The 17,633-nt window shown below is 43.9% G+C and overlaps 2 protein-coding genes across 3 annotated transcripts; one reads left to right on the top strand and one right to left on the bottom strand.

Annotated features, from left to right (window-relative positions):
• Nucleotides 1–587: 587 nt before the first annotated feature.
• Nucleotides 588–2,158, bottom strand: RPS29 (ribosomal protein S29). Its single transcript, XM_056134163.1, has 3 exons — nucleotides 2,000–2,158; nucleotides 1,652–1,751; nucleotides 588–686 (listed from the first exon to the last, which is right to left on the bottom strand). The coding sequence occupies exons 1-3, from the start codon at nucleotides 2,059–2,061 to the stop codon at nucleotides 678–680; spliced, it is 171 nt and encodes a 56-aa protein (XP_055990138.1). The 5' UTR covers nucleotides 2,062–2,158; the 3' UTR covers nucleotides 588–677.
• Nucleotides 2,159–5,059: 2,901 nt separating this feature from the next.
• Nucleotides 5,060–17,198, top strand: LRR1 (leucine rich repeat protein 1). Of its 2 annotated transcripts, XM_056134112.1 has the most exons (4): nucleotides 5,060–5,324; nucleotides 10,670–10,768; nucleotides 13,642–14,363; nucleotides 16,934–17,198. In XM_056134112.1, the coding sequence occupies exons 1-4, from the start codon at nucleotides 5,130–5,132 to the stop codon at nucleotides 17,172–17,174; spliced, it is 1,257 nt and encodes a 418-aa protein (XP_055990087.1). In that variant the 5' UTR covers nucleotides 5,060–5,129; the 3' UTR covers nucleotides 17,175–17,198. The 2 variants fall into 2 exon arrangements, with proteins under 2 accessions (XP_055990087.1, XP_055990088.1); XM_056134113.1 differs by lacking the exon at nucleotides 10,670–10,768.
• Nucleotides 17,199–17,633: the final 435 nt, after the last annotated feature.

Raw genomic sequence — 17,633 nt, 5'->3', positions numbered from 1 at the left:
TCATTTACTTTTATCAGCACTGGTAACAACCAACCTAGCTTTCAGGTTTTCAATTGTTTTACTGACCATTCTGAATGCTAAAGGTTTCAGGAATTCTTCCCACACTGCTGTTGCCTGATAATGAAGACATGTTTTTACAATCTTTATCACTGCTTTCAAACCCATCTTATTCAATATAAAAACTCATCTTCACTCCACTCTCAAAATGCTACTTCTGTTCTCAGAAATTTGATGCCAAGAGTCCTTCAATGCAGCCATAATTCCCTTTACATACAAAGGAGAAATTTCCATCTCTATTAAGTAGCCCATTAGCCAGGGTGGATTAACTTCTAGAGCAGGTTTTAAAGGATCCACCCTTCACACACACCCCTCCCTCTCCTGTGCCAAATCCAAACACACACATACACACACACCCCTCCCGCTCATGTGCCAAATCCAAATTTGCAAGTTTTATTCTTGCTGCCACCACTGATGTTTTTTGATCAGGAGTCTGTCTGAAACTATATGCTAAGATTTTCTATACAGCTTCCGTTAACAGCTAACGAAAGATAAAACCATCCATCACACCATACGTAATACGAACACACTGATAACTGAAGTCACTTTATTTTATGTACAAAGAACATCTGTTCCTGCTGCCGGGTAGATGTTTCTGATGACCAACTCCGGAAGTTCATTTAGTCCAACTAGGAGGGGAAAGCAAGTGAAAACAGAAATTAATTTAAGATGCTTTAATATTCCTTCTATTTTTCACATAATTGACTCTTGGAGGAACTGAGGCTAAAACTGGAGATTTCTTCCACCCCAACTATCAACACTACAGCCTAGTACACAACTTGCTGTGCAACCACCCAATTGTAGAACGAATATGGCAACGTTCCCTTCCCATGCAGTAACTGCCCATTAGGCTCAGTAAGTAGGCAAACTAATCATATGGCAAGCGTTCTGTTATCCACTATCCTCTACCAGTCCCTGAGATTGGGGGGAGGGGACTTCCTCCTCCCAACACCCAGCAAGAAATCCCAAGCCGGATCCGACTGCATCCCCAAAGGACGGCGTTGGCGGTACCTATCTTCAAGTTGGTTCCACTGAATATCCGCAATAAATTATGAACCAGGAAGTAAAGAGTTCAGACATTCAATACAAGGAACTCACGCCCACCTTTTTTGAGGTGCCCTGTCCTACTCTGCGCTCGGGCCTCACTCCTGGTGGGCTAGGGGGTGGGTCCTGGAGTCAGCGGCCGTGCAAGACCAGAGCCCGACCCGCTGTTCTATCACTCCTGCCCTCACTTCCACTAAATAAAGGGTAGAAAACCCAGTATCTGCCCCAAACCTCAAGCTCACATTCCACCTATACAACGCTATCAAAACATTTCGGGCTGGGAAATGGTGAAACACATTTACTCGGGTTTAAAAATCTCCCAAGACTACAGGAGATATCGGAAGACCAAAAAAAAAAAAAAAAGGTACTTTATAGGTGGCGGGTAAATTTAGAAAAAAAAAAAACCACGTTTCAGCTAAACCAGTCAGAGGAAAGGCGCGGCCGGAAGCACCTCCTCGAAGGTCTCTCTCCCTCGGCCCCCTCCCCACTCCCCTGGTCCGCAACCTCCCCGCGGCGCCCCCAGATAGGGACACGCGCCCGCGGGCCGTACCTTGATGAAGCCGATGTCCTTCGCGTACTGGCGGAAACACTGGCGGCACATGTTGAGGCCGTATTTCCGGATCAGGCCGTGCCGGTTGGAGCAGACGCGGCTGCGAGAGCAAAGGCGGCGTCAGTTCCCGGCGCGGAGCCCGCCCGCCCGCCTGCCCGCTCGCCCGCCCGCCTGCCCGCTCGCCCGCCCGCCTGCCCGCTCGCTCGACCGCCCGCCGTGATGGCGGCGGCGGCCCTCAGGCTCCTAGTTGGCCCCCACACACACCGCCACACGCCGCGCTCACTGGGCTTCCTTCACAAGAATCCCTCCCAGCAGCGGCCCGGGGCACCCCGCTCAACTCTTACTCACCAAGAGCGCGACCCCTGGCCGAATTTTCTCGGATGGCTCCAGTAGAGCTGCTGGTGACCCATCTTGCTCGCTCAGAGGCAACGACGCAAAAGGAAGGAGTGGGCCCACGCGTGCGCTCTTGAGAATTCTGGGCCCGGGATTTTACCCAGAATGCAGCGATGACAGATCACGCATGTGCAGTGCGGCGACCCAGTGAGTGCTGCCGCGCGGAAAATTGATCTAGAGTCCAGGGAGGGAGGGAGGGAGGCGGGGCGGAGCCGCGGTGACGTCACCGCAACACTGCCTTTAGAGCACTAATGCGCGGCAGTTCCCTCGCCGGGCGTGGTGGCGCGCGCCTGTAGTCCCAGCTACTCGGGAGGCTGAGGCCGGAGGATCGCTTGAGTCCAGGAGTTCTGGGCTGTAGTGCGCTATGCCGATCGGGTGTCCGCACTAAGTTCGGCATCAATATGGTGACCCTCCGGGAGCGGAGGACCACCAGGTTGCCTAAGGAGGGGTGAACCGGCCCAGGTCGGAAACGGAGCAGGTCAAAACTCCCGTGCTGATCAGTAGTGGGATCGCGCCTGTGAATAGCCACTGCACTCCAGCCTGGGCAATATAGCGAGACCCTGTCTCTTTTGAGCCCCAGAGTGGAATCGGAGATAATTTCTATCTAGTTTTTTTTTTTTTTTACTTTTAATAATTTATTTATAAATTTAAAAGAATTTATTTATAATCACCGTGAGGTACAGTTATGGACTTGCAAACTTTCGGGCTTGCATTTCAGTCATACAATGATCAAGTACCCTCCACCAGTGCCCATTTCCCACCACCAATGGTCCCAGCATCCCTCCCACATCCCTCCCACCACCCCCACTAACCAACTTTCGTTCTTTTACTTTACATTTACTTTGGAAAAAAAGAATTTTTTCTACCGGACTCAGCACTGACACCTACTGGGTACATTTATAAAATAACTTAAAATAGATTGTAATCGTTAGGAGCCAACAGTAGGGGGCTCTATGTTTTTTTAAAAAGTACTGTTTTCAATTTTTTTTTTAACTTGACACAATATTTGAAATAAACACACCATTCCAGAAAAGTAAAGGTGTTCTATATGCCTTCCCCCACCACTCTTGGCTTCGGGGCCAGACCCGGGGTTGCTCAGGGCAGTCCTGACAGGTTCCAGACCATATTAAGATTTTGCCATAGCAGCAGCTGAGGTCCTGGGGCCATCTTCTGGTAAACTATTCAGCTTTCCTCTGCAGCAACGCTACTGCAAGATCAAGATTGCTCAGATACACACAATCCTTTGCAGGCTGGCCAGTCACTGTGGTTCTGTGCTTGTGGAGCCTCATCCCTGTACCCAGAGGCATTGGCATAGTCTTGGACCCTTTGTCCAAGAGTCTATTGCTGATGGTTGGTACAACACAGCTGCACTGTCGCCCTGGAAAACTTAAACAAGGCCACCTTTGATGTCATCTTGTGGAGGACCTCTGAAAGAGTTGGCCAAGTGCCCTAGGAATTCACTAGCCACTCTGTGAGAGTCTCCGTGTAGGAGGCTTGAGCTCCATTTGTAGCCAGCACAGTTTTTATAGAAGAAAAATGAAGTAAATAAAATTTGTTTTTTAAAAAAGTGTCTTGTTTATTTCCATAATCAGTTTGCATGCAGGTTTACTTGAGACCACTGAAGGTTGTGACGTCAGAGGTTTTATTTGTGTAAAGAGTACAACTAAGTATTCAACTCCTTTGGTTTTTAGATAGTCAACTATGACCAAAATGAATATCAAATCCAAGTATGTCAGTCATTGAAAGTGGATGCACTAGAGAAAGGTTAGGATGGGAGGATATCAAAGTGTTACTTTCATTTTACTTTCAGCTCAATGTTATCTTAATAGTCAATAAAATATCTGACTTGAATAATTTGTGAATCATGTATTTATTTTCATTTAGTTATTAATTTTTGGAGACTGGTAGTTTGGGAGGTATTTTTTGCAGCATATATCATTGTACCACTCTGAAATCAGGTTGTTTGTAACTTGTAACTTTCATCCATTTAACACTTAATTTCTGAATCTGTGATAAATCACAACCCATGCTATAAATACCAAATAAAGGTTTGAGTCCCTCCTCGTGTATTCTTGGTTTTTCTATGTTCTTACCAACAGTCCAAAGATTTTCACATTTAAGAATTTTTCCAGCTCCCAACTATCTATCCCTAGTAGTTTAAAATACTTCTAGTTTTATGTTGATTTAGGCTAGTGTTCTTATTACAACTTACTCTTCTACATTACCTATTCAACAAAACACAGGCAACATAGTTGTTGCAAATTCTAAACTGCCAATTTTATTTTGCTTCTTTCTAGCCATTGATTAACTACCCTTTGTTAGATGCAGAGTAGTGTTGTCATGCTCTACATGCAAAATACCAAATGGGGGGGGGAGTAATTTTCATTACCTTTATTATAACAGTCAATGACATAGACCCAGGGTAGGAAATCAATGGATAACACTTTCAGATTCAGTAGCTTTAACAGGGATGCTTATTTAAGGGAAAACTTCACTCTGTCACCGTTGAACTGAAGATCGTTATTTCTGGGCACCATTTCACAAGCACGAAAGCCCAACCCAGGCAAAACAGAGTGGTAAATGCAAGGCCTGGGCCAATGTGGGGTAAGGTGCTCCCGGGTGCAACGTTTAAGGCATGACTAGCACCCAGGAGTGAGGAGAAAAGGTAGGGCCGTGACACGGGAGCTTTCTTTTCGACTCCGCCCCAACTCCCACTCCCGTTCCGCGCGCTCCCGGAAAGGGACGTTGCGCCCGGTCGTTCGCCTGTTTCGGAAGGTGCAAGCCGGGACCTCGAGCGGCGTCTCCGCAGGCCCGCACGCAGGGCCAAGACTCGGCTCCGCCGGGGAGAGGGGACGTTATTGGTCTCCGGAAGACGCGGAGAGCCAAGTGTCGGGGAAATCGAGATGCTTTGCGCCGATAGGGCAGGCACATCCGTGGACAGCTCGAGCTCCAGGACCCCGGCGGCGGCGCGGCCGGCCGGAAGATTGAATTTTCACCGCCTTAGTGGGAGCCGGCTGCCAAAAGAGGTGGGGACGAGGCGCTTTCACACTCCCGAGCTGGTGTCCCTGGTGGCCCGAGTTCCAGCATGAAGCTGCACTGCGAGGTCGAGGTGGTCAGTCGGCATTTGCCCACTTTGGGGTTACGGAGCCGGGGTAAGGGCATCCGGGCGGTGTTGACTCTGTGTCAACCGCTGTCCCGCGCCGGTGCGGAGCGCGGCGACCCTCACCCCGCCTGCCTGTGCATCGCCACCATGAAGGACAAGCGCGGGACCCGCTATGAGGTAAGGGGTGAGCGGGGGAGGCGGGTGATGCTCGGGGCGCCTCGGAGGCGGGCTGCTGGGGCATTCTGAGTGGCCAGCTCGGAGCTCCTGGACGGCTTCTGAAGCGCACTTTTGCTAGTCTAGTTCCGCGCCCCCCCCCCACACACACACACAACACAAAACAGCACACCCAGACTGTTCATAGATATCGTACCTTATTCCTTTATGTTTGAAAGTTACTGATCACACACACCCCCGACTGTTCATAGCTCTCCCTTTGAAAGTTACTGATCGTTCGACCTGCCTACACACACACACACACATACACACAGCGACTGGGAGTGACGTTCACGCACACACACCCCGACTGTTCATAGCTTTCTACCCTCTCCCTCTGAAAGTTACTGATCACACACACGTACACACACACACACACGACTGTTCATAGCTCTCCATTTGAAAGTTACCGATCTTCGACCTGCCTACACACCGCACGCACGCACACACGCACTTTTGAGGAGTAAACTATCTTCCTAGATTTTTTTTTAAAGACGCTAAGACTTTTGGAGTATGAGGAATGAATACAGAGATAAAACAGTAAATGCTGTGAGTTGCATGGTGATATTTTAAAATTTCGATTGCTTAGTATCCTTTGTCTTTTTTTAAAACGTCTGAATCTCGGGCTTTTTTTTTTTTTTTTGGTTGTTTTGTTTGGGTCCTGGGCTCTTTGCGATCTGTGTAACAGCGGGAAACTCTAGGAGCCATTGAAATTAACTTACAGGTGTGTGTGTGTGTGTGTGTGTGTGTGTGTGTACCTTTGGAGTATGTGCACCACGCTGCATTATATCGCGGTTTGTAAAGACCACCAGGGCTGCACCCAGCAGTGCGGGGGCTGGAACTCAGGTCTTTGAGTGGAGGACATGCAAATGGAGAGAGCCCTTGGAGCTCTCTCCAGCCCCAACACCAACATAGAACTTTGAAGGCAAAAGTATTTTGGGGTTTGTTTGTTTGTTTTTCTAGAGATGCATGTATGGTCCAACATATAGAGAGTAATTAATGTATTCCATCATAAATAAAAGGAAAGCGGACATACATATACAAACAGCAATAGATCCATTGAAAGAATTTGACAATATTCAGCATCTATATCTAACAAAAACTCTGAAAACTTGGAATAGAAGGAATATACTTCAGCAGATAAAGACAATATACACAAACCCATAATGATCAGATGAAAATACACAAAACCAAATGTCTAACATTCTAATGACAAAGATGAATGTTTTCCTGTCAGGTTGGGTATAAGGTGTGCACTCTCACTAGTATTAAGCAACATGGTAAAAGAAGTCTGAGCCACATTAATTGTGGCTAATAATAAAAAGCAAAGACAATAGAGGAGAAAATTGGAAAGGGAGTGAACGATTAGTATTTGCAGATGATATATATGATATATGTAAAATTCTTAAAGACTTCACCAAAAACCATCTATTTGAAACAATATATTTTTATACTCAGTTGTAGCCTACAAAACCTATCTATATACAAAAATCTGTTGCATCCTAATGCAAATTAGAGGAGAAAAAAACAGAAAAGTAGTCACTTTCATAATGTAAAAAATAACTATAGATTGGGGACTGGAGCGATAGAACAGCGGGTAGGGCGTTTGCCTTGCACGTGGCCGACCCAGACTCGATTCCCAACATCCCATATGGTCCCCCAAGCACTACCAGGAGTAATTCCTGAGTGCAGAGTCAGGAGTAACCCCTGAGCATTGCTGGGAGTGACCCAAAAAAGCAAATAAATAAATATAGAAATAGATTTGAACCATTAATTTTTTTTTAAGTTTTTCTTCGATATCAAGATTTACAAAGTTGTTTGCAATAGGATTTCAGGTATACAATGTTCTCACTTTCAATCTTGTGACCCCATCCCTCTACCAATACCCCCAGGTTCTATCCCTAACATCCCTTTCATACCAGGCATTCTGACAGGATTCGCTTATATTAAATTGGAGTATTTCATCACCCACACTTGCATCAAGGTTGAATTTTTTTAAATGACTTTTCAGATTCTTCCCCTTACGATGCATACTCTTTAAGACAAGGAGGTTTTACCCAGAGCTAGCTAAAATTGAATATAATTAGGTTAAAATCTGTATTAACTTCCCTCATTCATGGACTCAGTGTTTCAAATTCAAGTAACTTAAAATTTGCTTTCCTCCCATCAGCACAGCAGAGCCTGACAAGCTACCTGTGGCGTATTCAATATGCCGAAAACAGTAACAATAACAGGTCTCATTTCCCTGCCATGAAAGAGCCTCCAATACTGCAGCGTTGGGAAAGATGAGTAAAGAGAGGCTGCTAAAATCTCAGGGCTGGGATGAATGGATACGTTACTGGCGCCTGCTCAAGTAAATGGATGAACATCGGGATGACAGTGATACAGTGAACAACCCTTAGCAACCCTAACAACCTGCTATTTCTGGTAGTATTTTATAAGCCATTACATAGTATTTTACTCTATCAGAAAAACTAAATCTTTGTCTCCTCAAATCCAGTATACTGTTGAATCCTTTCCATTCTACTCCTGGGAATCTTTCAGGTTGCCATCCCCTCCTTCTGTCCCTGCCACCACTATTCTTTTCCTGTCTGTTCTTTTAAGGGATCTCCCTACCTCTACATTTGTCTTTGTCTCATCTCAATTTTCCTCTCACCAAAGTTCTTTACACTGAGTTAAAGGGAACTTTTCATTTTTTCACATGTTTTTCATTTGGGGCCACACCTAGCAGTGCCCAGAGCACTGTGCTCAGGGGCTCAGGGACCATATGTGGTGCTGGAGAATCAAATCCAGGTTGGTATGTGCACAGCAAGCACTTTGTCCCCTCTATTATCTTTGGCCCCAAAAAATATTTTTCAAAATGTAGATATTATCTTGTTTCTATCTTGAAGTCATTTCATGGATTTTATTGTTCTTAGGATAAAATCTTGATTGTTTTGTTTTGTTTTTTGGTTTTGGAACGTACACTTGACTATGCAGGGATCACTCCTGGCAGGCTCAGGGAATCATCTGGGGTGCTGGAAATTGAACGTGAGTTGGCCTCATGCGGTGCAAGTCGCTATCTCTGGCCCCTAAAATCCTGTATTCTTAACTTGGTTTACTGATTGCTTGCCTGTCATGTTACTTCTGATTCACCTTCTCCTTTTACTGCCTTACAGCTCTTCAGAGCTACCAAGCTCTGTCTTGCCTTCAAGGCTTTGCGCAAATTATTCCCTCTTGGAATTCCATCACCTCCTTAGTCAGTGCTTTGGAAATATGTAGTGCATAGTACCCAGGATTGTGGTTATACCTCTGACTCTGAGCTCTCTCACCATTTAAGGTCACCTTCATAATCTTCACTTGTCTTAATCTTTTCTTAAATACCTTGCAGTGCTCAGGGCATACTCCCTGATCTACACTCAGGGTTCACTCTTGGTGGGCTGCTGAGAGACTGACCATATGAAATGCCGGGCCAGTCACATGCAATGCAGGCTTCCTACTTGCTGTACTGTCTCTCCAGACCTCTGTTATGCTTTTGTTTTGTTTTGGTTTGGTTTCATTTTTTTTGGGGGGGGGGCCACACCTGGTGGTGCCCCAGGCTTACTCCTGGCTCTTTTTTCGGGGATCATGCCTAGAGGGCTTGGGGATCATATGGAATGCCAGGAAGGGAACCTGGGTTGGCTGCCTGCGAGGGAAACATCCCACCTATCATTTTAATTATATGTTCAATAATTATCTTTTCATAAAACTGACAACTTTAGAAGTATAATTTCCAATTGATATTTGTCACTATTGTTCCAAGTTCTCTATCATGCTACCTGGAATAGTGGTTTCTCAAATAATTGTTGAATTCTGAAACTGAAGCACCATCAGTTGTTTCGTTTTTGGGGGGGAGGGGGTCATACCCGGTGATGCACAGGGGTTACTCCTGGCCTTGCACTCAGGAATTATTCCTGGCAGTGCTCAGGGGACCATATGGGATGCTGGGAATCGAATCTTTGTCAGCTGCGTGCAGGGCAAATGCCCTACCCGCTGTACTATTGCTCTGACCCCCACTTGTTAAAAATTTTTGAGCACCTATTATGTGTGAATCACTTTTAACACCCTGGGAAACTTTGTTTGCAATAGTGAACAAAAGGAGGTGCGATTCCTTTCATGGAGTTTGTGATTTTGTGGGAGATGTAAGAGTGAAGTTAAGAAGGTAAGCCACTGCTATTGACAGTTTTTATGATAGCCATATAGTTGTGTGGGTAGTCAGGGGACACACACTTCCATTTTTCCCAGAAGGGAGGAGGAGAAAGGGGATATTCTGTTCTCAGTAGAAGAATGTTACCAGATATAATAACATATACCACAAACTAGATAAGGAGTGTAACCATTTCGATCACGATCACGATCATCCTGTTGTTCGTCAATTGCCCTGAGCAGGCACCAGTAATGTCTCCTTCATCCTAGCCCTGAGATTTTAAAAAGTGCCATATTCAAGGCTCTTTCAGGTTTAGGAGAATGAGACCCATCATTGTTACTGGTATTTGGCATATTGGGTACACCACAGGGAGTTTGCCAGACTGCCGTGTGGGCAGGTTACATTCGGTAGCCTGCCAGTTTGTCCAAAGTAAGAGTGAGATCATAGATGTCACATTTGCTGCCGCGCGCATCTGGGAGCTGGGTTTTATAGTCTCTGAGTCTTGGCCGTTGATGGGATTACAGGGGGCCAGTTGTTGGGTGTGACCCCTGCCTACTGGAAGATGGAGGATATGGGTGGAGGATGCTCAGCCCCGATCCAAGCAGGCTTGGAGATCTCAGACCCGGTACCCGCATGCCTTTGTTCCTCTGCCGGTACCTTCATGCGTGTGGAGAGTGGTCTCAGCATGGTTGAGGCTGGTTCTGGAAGTCTTCAGCTGCCGGAGCTCTGCTTGGGGCTGGGAGGGAAACTCAACCCGCCCTCTCCAAGGGGCCCTGCCGAGGACAGCCAGGCGTGGGGGCAGGAGACTCTGCGCGGTTCTCTTCTGGGAGCTGGGTTTTATAGTCTCTGGGTCTTGGCCATTGATGGGATTAAACCCACAAAACAAAAGTGCCTGCTATAAAGGCAGTAATGGGGAGCGGAGGTTGGGGGTCAGTGCGCTGGAGAAACTGGGGACTTTGGTGGTAGGAAATGTACAGTAGTGAAGGGATGGGTGTTGGAACATTACATGACAGGGCGGGGGAGCACAAAACAATAAGTGTAAGGACTAAAAACCAAACCACAGACTGGCAAAGTGATTGGCACATCCTAGTTGTAATAAATATTTCTGGTTTTGTCCTTTTTCTCAACCCCATGGTTTAAACAGCTAAAGGAGAACATTGAGCAATTCTTTACTAAATTTGTGGATGAAGGGAAAGCTACTGTCCGGTTAAAAGAACCTTCTGTGGACATCTGTCTAAGTAAGGTACGTTGTTGCATGAATTAATGTTTATCAGAGCAAAGAAATAACCCAGAGGACTGGAGCTCATGCTTTGCATGTGGGAAGCCCGAATTCAGTCCCTAGCACATGCGTTCTCCTGAGCACTGCCAAGGGTACCCCAAATCACAGAGCAAACAAAATTAAGTGTTGTGGGATTTTTTTTTCATATTTTAAAAAAATAAAATGCAGGGCTGAAAATACAGAACTGTTGGTAAGGCACTTGCTTTCTACACAGCTGAACAAGGTTCTATCATTAGTACCATAAATGGTCCACCAAGCACCACTTAGGAGTGATACCTGGGCACAGAGCTAGGAGTATTCTCTTAGCACAGCCATGTGTGGTGCCCAAATAAATAACAACACGTGAGTTTTGGGAATGACAAGACTAAATTTATGCTTCTACTTTCTTGGCATCTTTGACCTATATTTTCATTGTTTATTCAGTGTATTACCTCGGAAGTCAATAATCTTGTTTGTTAATCATATTGCTGTTGTTTCTCATCCTTTTGGAGATGTGGGAATGAACCAAACCTGATGGTACTGAGAGTGACTCCTGGTGGTGCTCAGGGGACCATCTGCTGCCAGGGATCAAATTCAGTCTCAGGACAAAGTGTGCAGTCAGCCTTTTGAGCCTATGGAGCAATCTCTCTGACTTTGCACATCTATGGTGTGCGTGCATATACACACACAGACACCCCCCCTCCACCCCATTTAATATTTTAAAATTTGTTTTGTGGTGCTGGACGTTGAACCTAGGAACTTACACATAATGGCTAGTGTTCTTAGCACAAATTTCCATCCTGAACATTCACCCTTCTCCCTGGCATCCTTTATTCTATACCAATGTATTATTCCAACTAAGCTTTTACCTGTTTTCATATTCTGCCTTCCATATCCATAGCTCATTCTTCACTGCACTCCCAAGTCTATAAGCCAGTTCCCAGAACCTCCAGACTTTACTCCACTTGTATATACTGCTACCAAAATTATCTGCTCCTGACATGTAATTCACATGTTCAGCATCTTTCAGTGATTTCTCACAGTGTTTTCCTCCCTCCATTTCTTTCTCATTATTTTAATTTGGGGGGAGGGAGTCACATCCAGTGGTATTATGGCTGACTTCTGATTCTGAGCTCAGAAATCACGCCTGGTGGGGCTTGGAGCATCATAAGAGATACCAGGATTGAACATGGCTGGCTGTGTGCAAGGCAAGTATCCTACCAACTGTACTATCATTCAGGCACCTTTTCTAAAATAAAGCTCATCCAATGTATACTCTAATGATTTAGTCTTTTTCAAAACTTCCATATTCCATCCAAATAGTGTCACACACTTAGCTTCCCAGATTTACTGAACATTCATTAGTTCTTTATATCTAAATTTTGGGAAACTTCTAAAGTATTCTTCAAGCAGTTTTTTTTTAATTTTTATAAGGTTGTTCACAATAATTACATTCAATATTCCAACACCTTACCCACCGCCATTATTTCCAATTTTCCCAACCACCACACAAGCCTGCCCCAATAGCAGGCCCTAAATAATTTATTTTGTATTGCTTGTTGTAAATAATTCTCTGGAAATGATTTTTTTAAAAAGGGTTTCCTTAGAAGAAAGTGTGTGAAAATTGTTGTATCTCACCCTGAAGCCATTGAGCTCTTATACAAGAGATTACTAACATGTTGTTACAGGTTGAAACCTGTGTGCTAATTTTTTTTAATTGAGATTGGTTTCCTTCTACCTACATCCAGTGGGTGCTATTCCTGGTACATCAGTGGATTAGAGTATGAGAGGTTGCAGCCACTTGCTCCAGGAATTCTGAAATTTTAAGTAAGGTGATACAGCTGGAATAAAATTTTAGCTGGATGGTTACTTTGGGGTGTGAGGCATCTCTGCAGCTTGTTGATCTCTTCTGAGATTTATTTGTGAGTCTCTGGATTATGGCTGGTTAATGAGTTTATATGGCACCAGAGGCAGTTCATGGATATGACTGCTAGTCTTCCAGAAGAACAGTGTGGTGTGTGTGTGTCTGTGTGTGTGTGTGTGTGTGTCTGTGTGTGTGTGTGTGTGTGTGTCTGTGTGTGTGTGAGTAAGGGGGGCAAGGTTGCCCATCCCTGACTGTGAGAGCCTGGGGGGGTGGGGGGGCGTGTGTGTGTGTGTGTGTGTGTGTGTGTGTGTGTGTGTGTGTGTAAAAAGGGTGCGAGGTTGCCCATCCCTGGCTCTGAGACCCTGGAGATTTCAGTCACAAAATCCGCATACCTGAGTTTTTCAACAGATTTACTCATGGATGAGGCTTGTCCAAGCCTTTGGAGATTGGCCATGAGCATGGCAGCGATTGGGTTCTGGAGGTTTTCAGCTGCCAGGTCTTTGTTAGGGCAGGTGGTGGGATTCACTCACCTACTCTGGGGTGCCCCAATATGAAGTTCAGTCAGACATAGGGTCTGGAGGCATCTCTCCTTCAAGCAGTTTTATGTATTTACTTATAAATAGATTTGAGTCACACTTAGTAGTTCCAGCCTTTTGTGCTGCTTCCTTGGCTCATAGATTTTTATGTCTGTAATGAAAGCTACTTAATTTTTTTGTTTTTTGGGCCATAGCCAAATGTACTCAGGGATCGCTCCTGGCAGGGCTTGGAGGATTGGTGCTGGGAATCAAATCAGGATAGGCTATGTGCGAGGCCTTTACCACAGTACTGTCTTTCCTGACCCCTCTTGTGTTGGTTTAATCAAAATAAAATTCTGAATGGTTTATATTTGCAGCCATTTTCAATAAATGATTGTATCATTTGTATTTTATAGACTTGTATGAATTGTCATTCTTGCTTTTTCTAAAACAATTTTACAACTTATTTCTTTATCCAGGCCAACTCCAGCAGTTTAAAAGGTTTTCTTTCAGCTCTGAGACTGGCTCATAAAGGTTGTGATTTTGATGCACCACTTTCAACACAAACACCAGTGAAGACTTCAGAATTTGAGAAATTTAAAACTAAAATGGTTATCACATCCAAAAAGGACTATCCTCTAAGCAAGAATTTTCCATATTCTTTGGAACATCTTCAGACTTCTTATTGTGGTCTTGTCCGATTTGATATGCGTGTTTTGTGTTTAAAAAAACTTAAGAAATTAGACTTGAGTCATAACCATATAAAAAAGCTTCCTGCTGGAATTGGAGATCTTATTTATCTTCAAGAACTTAACCTGAATGACAATCACTTGGAGTCATTCAGTGTTGCCTTATGCGAATCTACTCTCCAGCAATCACTTCGGAGTTTGGATCTCAGCAAGAACAGAATTAAGGCACTCCCTCTGCAGTTTTGCCAGCTCCGAGAACTGACAGATTTAAAACTTGATGATAATAAATTGATAAGATTTCCCTTCAAAATCGGACAGCTGAAAAACCTTCGTTTTTTGTCAGCAGCTCGAAATAAACTTCCTTTTTTACCTAGTGAATTTAAGAATTTATCCCTTGAGTACTTGGATCTCTTTGAAAATACTTTTGAACAACCAAAAGACCTTCCAGTTATAAAGCTGCAAATGCCATTAACTTTATTGGAATCTTCTGCACGGACCATATTATATAATAGGTAAGACTTTACATGTCTTAAAATTTTAGGTAACATTCTGGTATCATCATCGGTATTGGAGTAGGAACCAGTATGCAGGTTTTTTTTGTGGTTGGTTTGGGGGCTATACCCAACAGTACTAAGGGCTTACTCTTGGCTCTGTGCTCAGAATTTGGGTGGAACCTTATTGAGTGCTGGGGATTGAATTTTGCTCAGCATGCCAGGCCAGTGCCTTACCTGCTGTACTATTGCTCTGGCTCCCAGTAGTTTTTATTACTATGTTTTGTTCTGCTGTACTGGGGATTGAATCTTGGAAATTATGCATGCAAGGCAAGAGCTCTGCTGCTAAACTGTATCCCAAGTACCATATCTTGCTTTTTCTTTTTTGTTTCTAGACTACCCTTGGCATTGCTTAGGGGCAACTCCTGGCTCAGTCAAGAATCCCTATGAGCACTGTAGCACTGTGCTCTCGTTGTTCATTGATTTGCTCGAGTGGGCCCAGTAACGTCTCCATTGTGAGACTTGTCGTTACTGTGTTTGGCATATCAAATACGTCACGGATAGCTTGCCAGGCTTTGCCGTGCGGGCGAGATACTCTCAGTAGCTTGTGGGGCTCTCTGGGAGGGGCAGAGGAATTGAACCCGGGTCGGCCAGGTCAGCCACTGCAAGGCAAACTCCCTACGCGCTATGCAACACATGTGGTGTGGGGATCTAACCCAGGTCATCAGCATGCAAAGCAAGCTCCTTATCACTGTACTGTCATTCTGGCCCCAGTAGGAGAAGAGCTTTTGAAGCATGGCCTAACTCAGTTTTTTTTTTCTTTTTGGGTCACACCCAGCGATGCTCAGGGGTTATTCCTGGCTCTGCACTCAGGAATTACTCCTGGCGGTGCTTGGGGGACCATATGGGATGCCGGGGATTGAACCCAGGTCGGCCGTGTGCAAGGCAAACGCCCTACCCGCTGTGCTATCGCTCCATCCCTAACTCAGTATTTTTAAAGTATCAAGGTATGAGGCCAGTAATCTTCTATCCCCGACATCCCATGTGGTCCCCCATGCACCGCCAGAATTCCTGAGCACAGAACCAGGAGTAGTCCCTGAGCGTCGCTGGGTCTGGCCCAAATCCCTATGAGGTGTAAGTCAATTGAGCCCAGGCCTTATATATGCAAAGCATATGCTTTAACGTACTGAATTGTATCTCTTGTTCCACAATCCTTCTTTTAAATTGCTCAGGTGATTATATTATACAGTTCTGTTATAGCTCTACACTAGGGTTTCTCAAACGTTAATTAAATATCCATTCAGAACAGCTGAGAATCTTATTAAGTACATTGTTTTAAGTCCAGGGTGAAAAATCTGCATTTCAAACTAGTTTCTAGGGGAGCCTAACTGAGCGTATACTAGCAGTCCATGGCATACCACTTTGAATACTAAGGATCTAGAAATGAGGGTGTAACTATTGTTTTTACACAGTGATTCTCAGAATTTGAGAGTGTATTTATGACTGGAGAAACAAAGTATGTCAGAGACAGAGAACATGTTTGTGTTCAGGGAGTTGGGTAAGCAATCTCAAGACATTCTTAACATCTTATGGGGAAAAGAGACTTGATTATGATTGCATTGAGTGGGTTAAAAAGAATACAGCAGGCAGGGCCAATCCATTTTCCATCCTCAGCACCCTATATGGTTCCCCAAGCCCCACTAGGAATGATTCTTGAACACAGAACCAGAAAGTCCTACGCACTTCCAGGTTTTCCCAAAAACAAACCAAAATAATAAAAGCAGGAATTCTGAATGGTATAGGCAAGATGAAATCAATCTTCCTTACCCAGTCAAGAAAATACAAATAAATTTGACAGCTTTGGGGTGTGTGTGTGTGTGTGTGTGTGTGTGTGTGTGTGTGTGTGTGTGTGTGTGTAACTATTGCTTCAGCCCTGAATTTGACATTTTTAAAAACTTAATTCTGAACAGTTGATTTCTAAGGAGTCTTTATGGATTTTTTTAAAGAAATATGTCTTGCAGGAAGAACTCAGTAATTCTCCCGTTAGTCTTAGGAGAATTAGATGACAGCTTTACGTTTAAGTTGTTATACTGGCCAAATAAAATAGTGGGTTTTTTTGTTTGTTTGTTTGTTTTTGAGAAAATGGAATGAGAAAAAGGACTCGTTCTGTTCAATAGGTAATGGTAGCTTTACTAAAAGAAACTTTATGGAGGAATATAGATCCTTTTTAAAACACAATGTATATTATTTTCAGTGTTATTTTCTCCAGTCTTATCATTTGAAAGATAATATACCAAATCATTTCATCCTTAGAAAAAGGAATTCTAGGAGTTAGTGAGATAGTACAATGGGTAAGGTGCTTTTGCCTTGTATGTGGCCAATCTGGTTTGATTCCTGGCACTCCTGTAGTCCCCTGAGCCCACCAGTTGTGATCCCTGAGGGTAAGAACCTTAAGCACAATCCAGGGTTGCTGCCCCCTCAAAAAAAGGGTTTTTATTTTCCTGTGGTTATTCACTGTCAAATAACTCATATCCTATTAAAATCCTGAATCTAGTGAAACTTTTTTTTATTTTCCAAACTTCTTTTAATAGGATACCATATGGCCCTCATATCATACCTTTCCATCTTTGCCAAGATTTGGATGCTGCAAAAACTTGTGATTGTGGAAGATTTTGTCTAAACTCTTTTATTCAAGGAACTACTACTATGAATCTACACTCCATTGCACACACTGTTGTCTTACTGGATAATATGGGTAGTACACAAGCACCTGTTACCTCTTACTTCTGTTCTCTAGCCTGTTATGTAAACTCTTCTAATATGTTGAAGTAATAAATGATACCACAAAAATAAATTAATTTTATGGAGTTCATAAAATTGTATAAAATTCATTTATTTCATTTTATAAACCACTTAAGGAATAATATGTTTCAACAATGTCAAATTGAAGAGAAGAATGTGTTCCATGAGACCTTGACGTTAAGGCCTTAATTTTATTATAACCTAATTAATTTTGTTGTGAGGGTAATTTTGTTACTTTTATTATACACAACTGTTTTATTATACACAACTGTATAACTATAACACAGTTGTTTTATTGCAGTTGTATTTATTTCAGCCTAGGGTTTTTGAATGTGGGATTATCTTTTATTTTCTTTATGATTTTTGGGGGGGCTAGAGCAATAGCAGAGCGGTAGGGCATTTGCCTTGCACACAGCCGAGCCGGGCCGACCCCAGTTCGATTCCTCCGCCCCTCTCGGAGAGCCCGGCAAGCTACTAAGAGTATCACGC

Source organism: Sorex fumeus, unplaced genomic scaffold, assembly GCF_029834395.1.
Source record: "Sorex fumeus unplaced genomic scaffold, SorFum_2.1 ptg000098l, whole genome shotgun sequence".
Classification (NCBI taxonomy): Eukaryota; Metazoa; Chordata; class Mammalia; order Eulipotyphla; family Soricidae; genus Sorex; species Sorex fumeus.
This window is presented reverse-complemented; position numbering and strand designations above follow the sequence as displayed.

What these genes read in the sequence shown, in the direction of transcription:
- RPS29 (XM_056134163.1), bottom strand. Translation starts at nt 2,061, where the DNA reads ATGGGTCACCAGCAGCTCTACTGGAGCCATCCGAGAAAATTCGGCCAG. An exon ending in GGCCAGGGGTCGCGCTCTTG is followed by an intron (nt 1,752 to 1,999) that starts GTGAGTAAGAGT and finishes TTGCTCTCGCAG; the next exon opens with CCGCGTCTGCTCCAACCGGC.
- LRR1 (XM_056134112.1), top strand. Translation starts at nt 5,130, where the DNA reads ATGAAGCTGCACTGCGAGGTCGAGGTGGTCAGTCGGCATTTGCCCACT. An exon ending in AGCGCGGGACCCGCTATGAG is followed by an intron (nt 5,325 to 10,669) that starts GTAAGGGGTGAG and finishes TGGTTTAAACAG; the next exon opens with CTAAAGGAGAACATTGAGCA. An exon ending in TGGACATCTGTCTAAGTAAG is followed by an intron (nt 10,769 to 13,641) that starts GTACGTTGTTGC and finishes TTCTTTATCCAG; the next exon opens with GCCAACTCCAGCAGTTTAAA.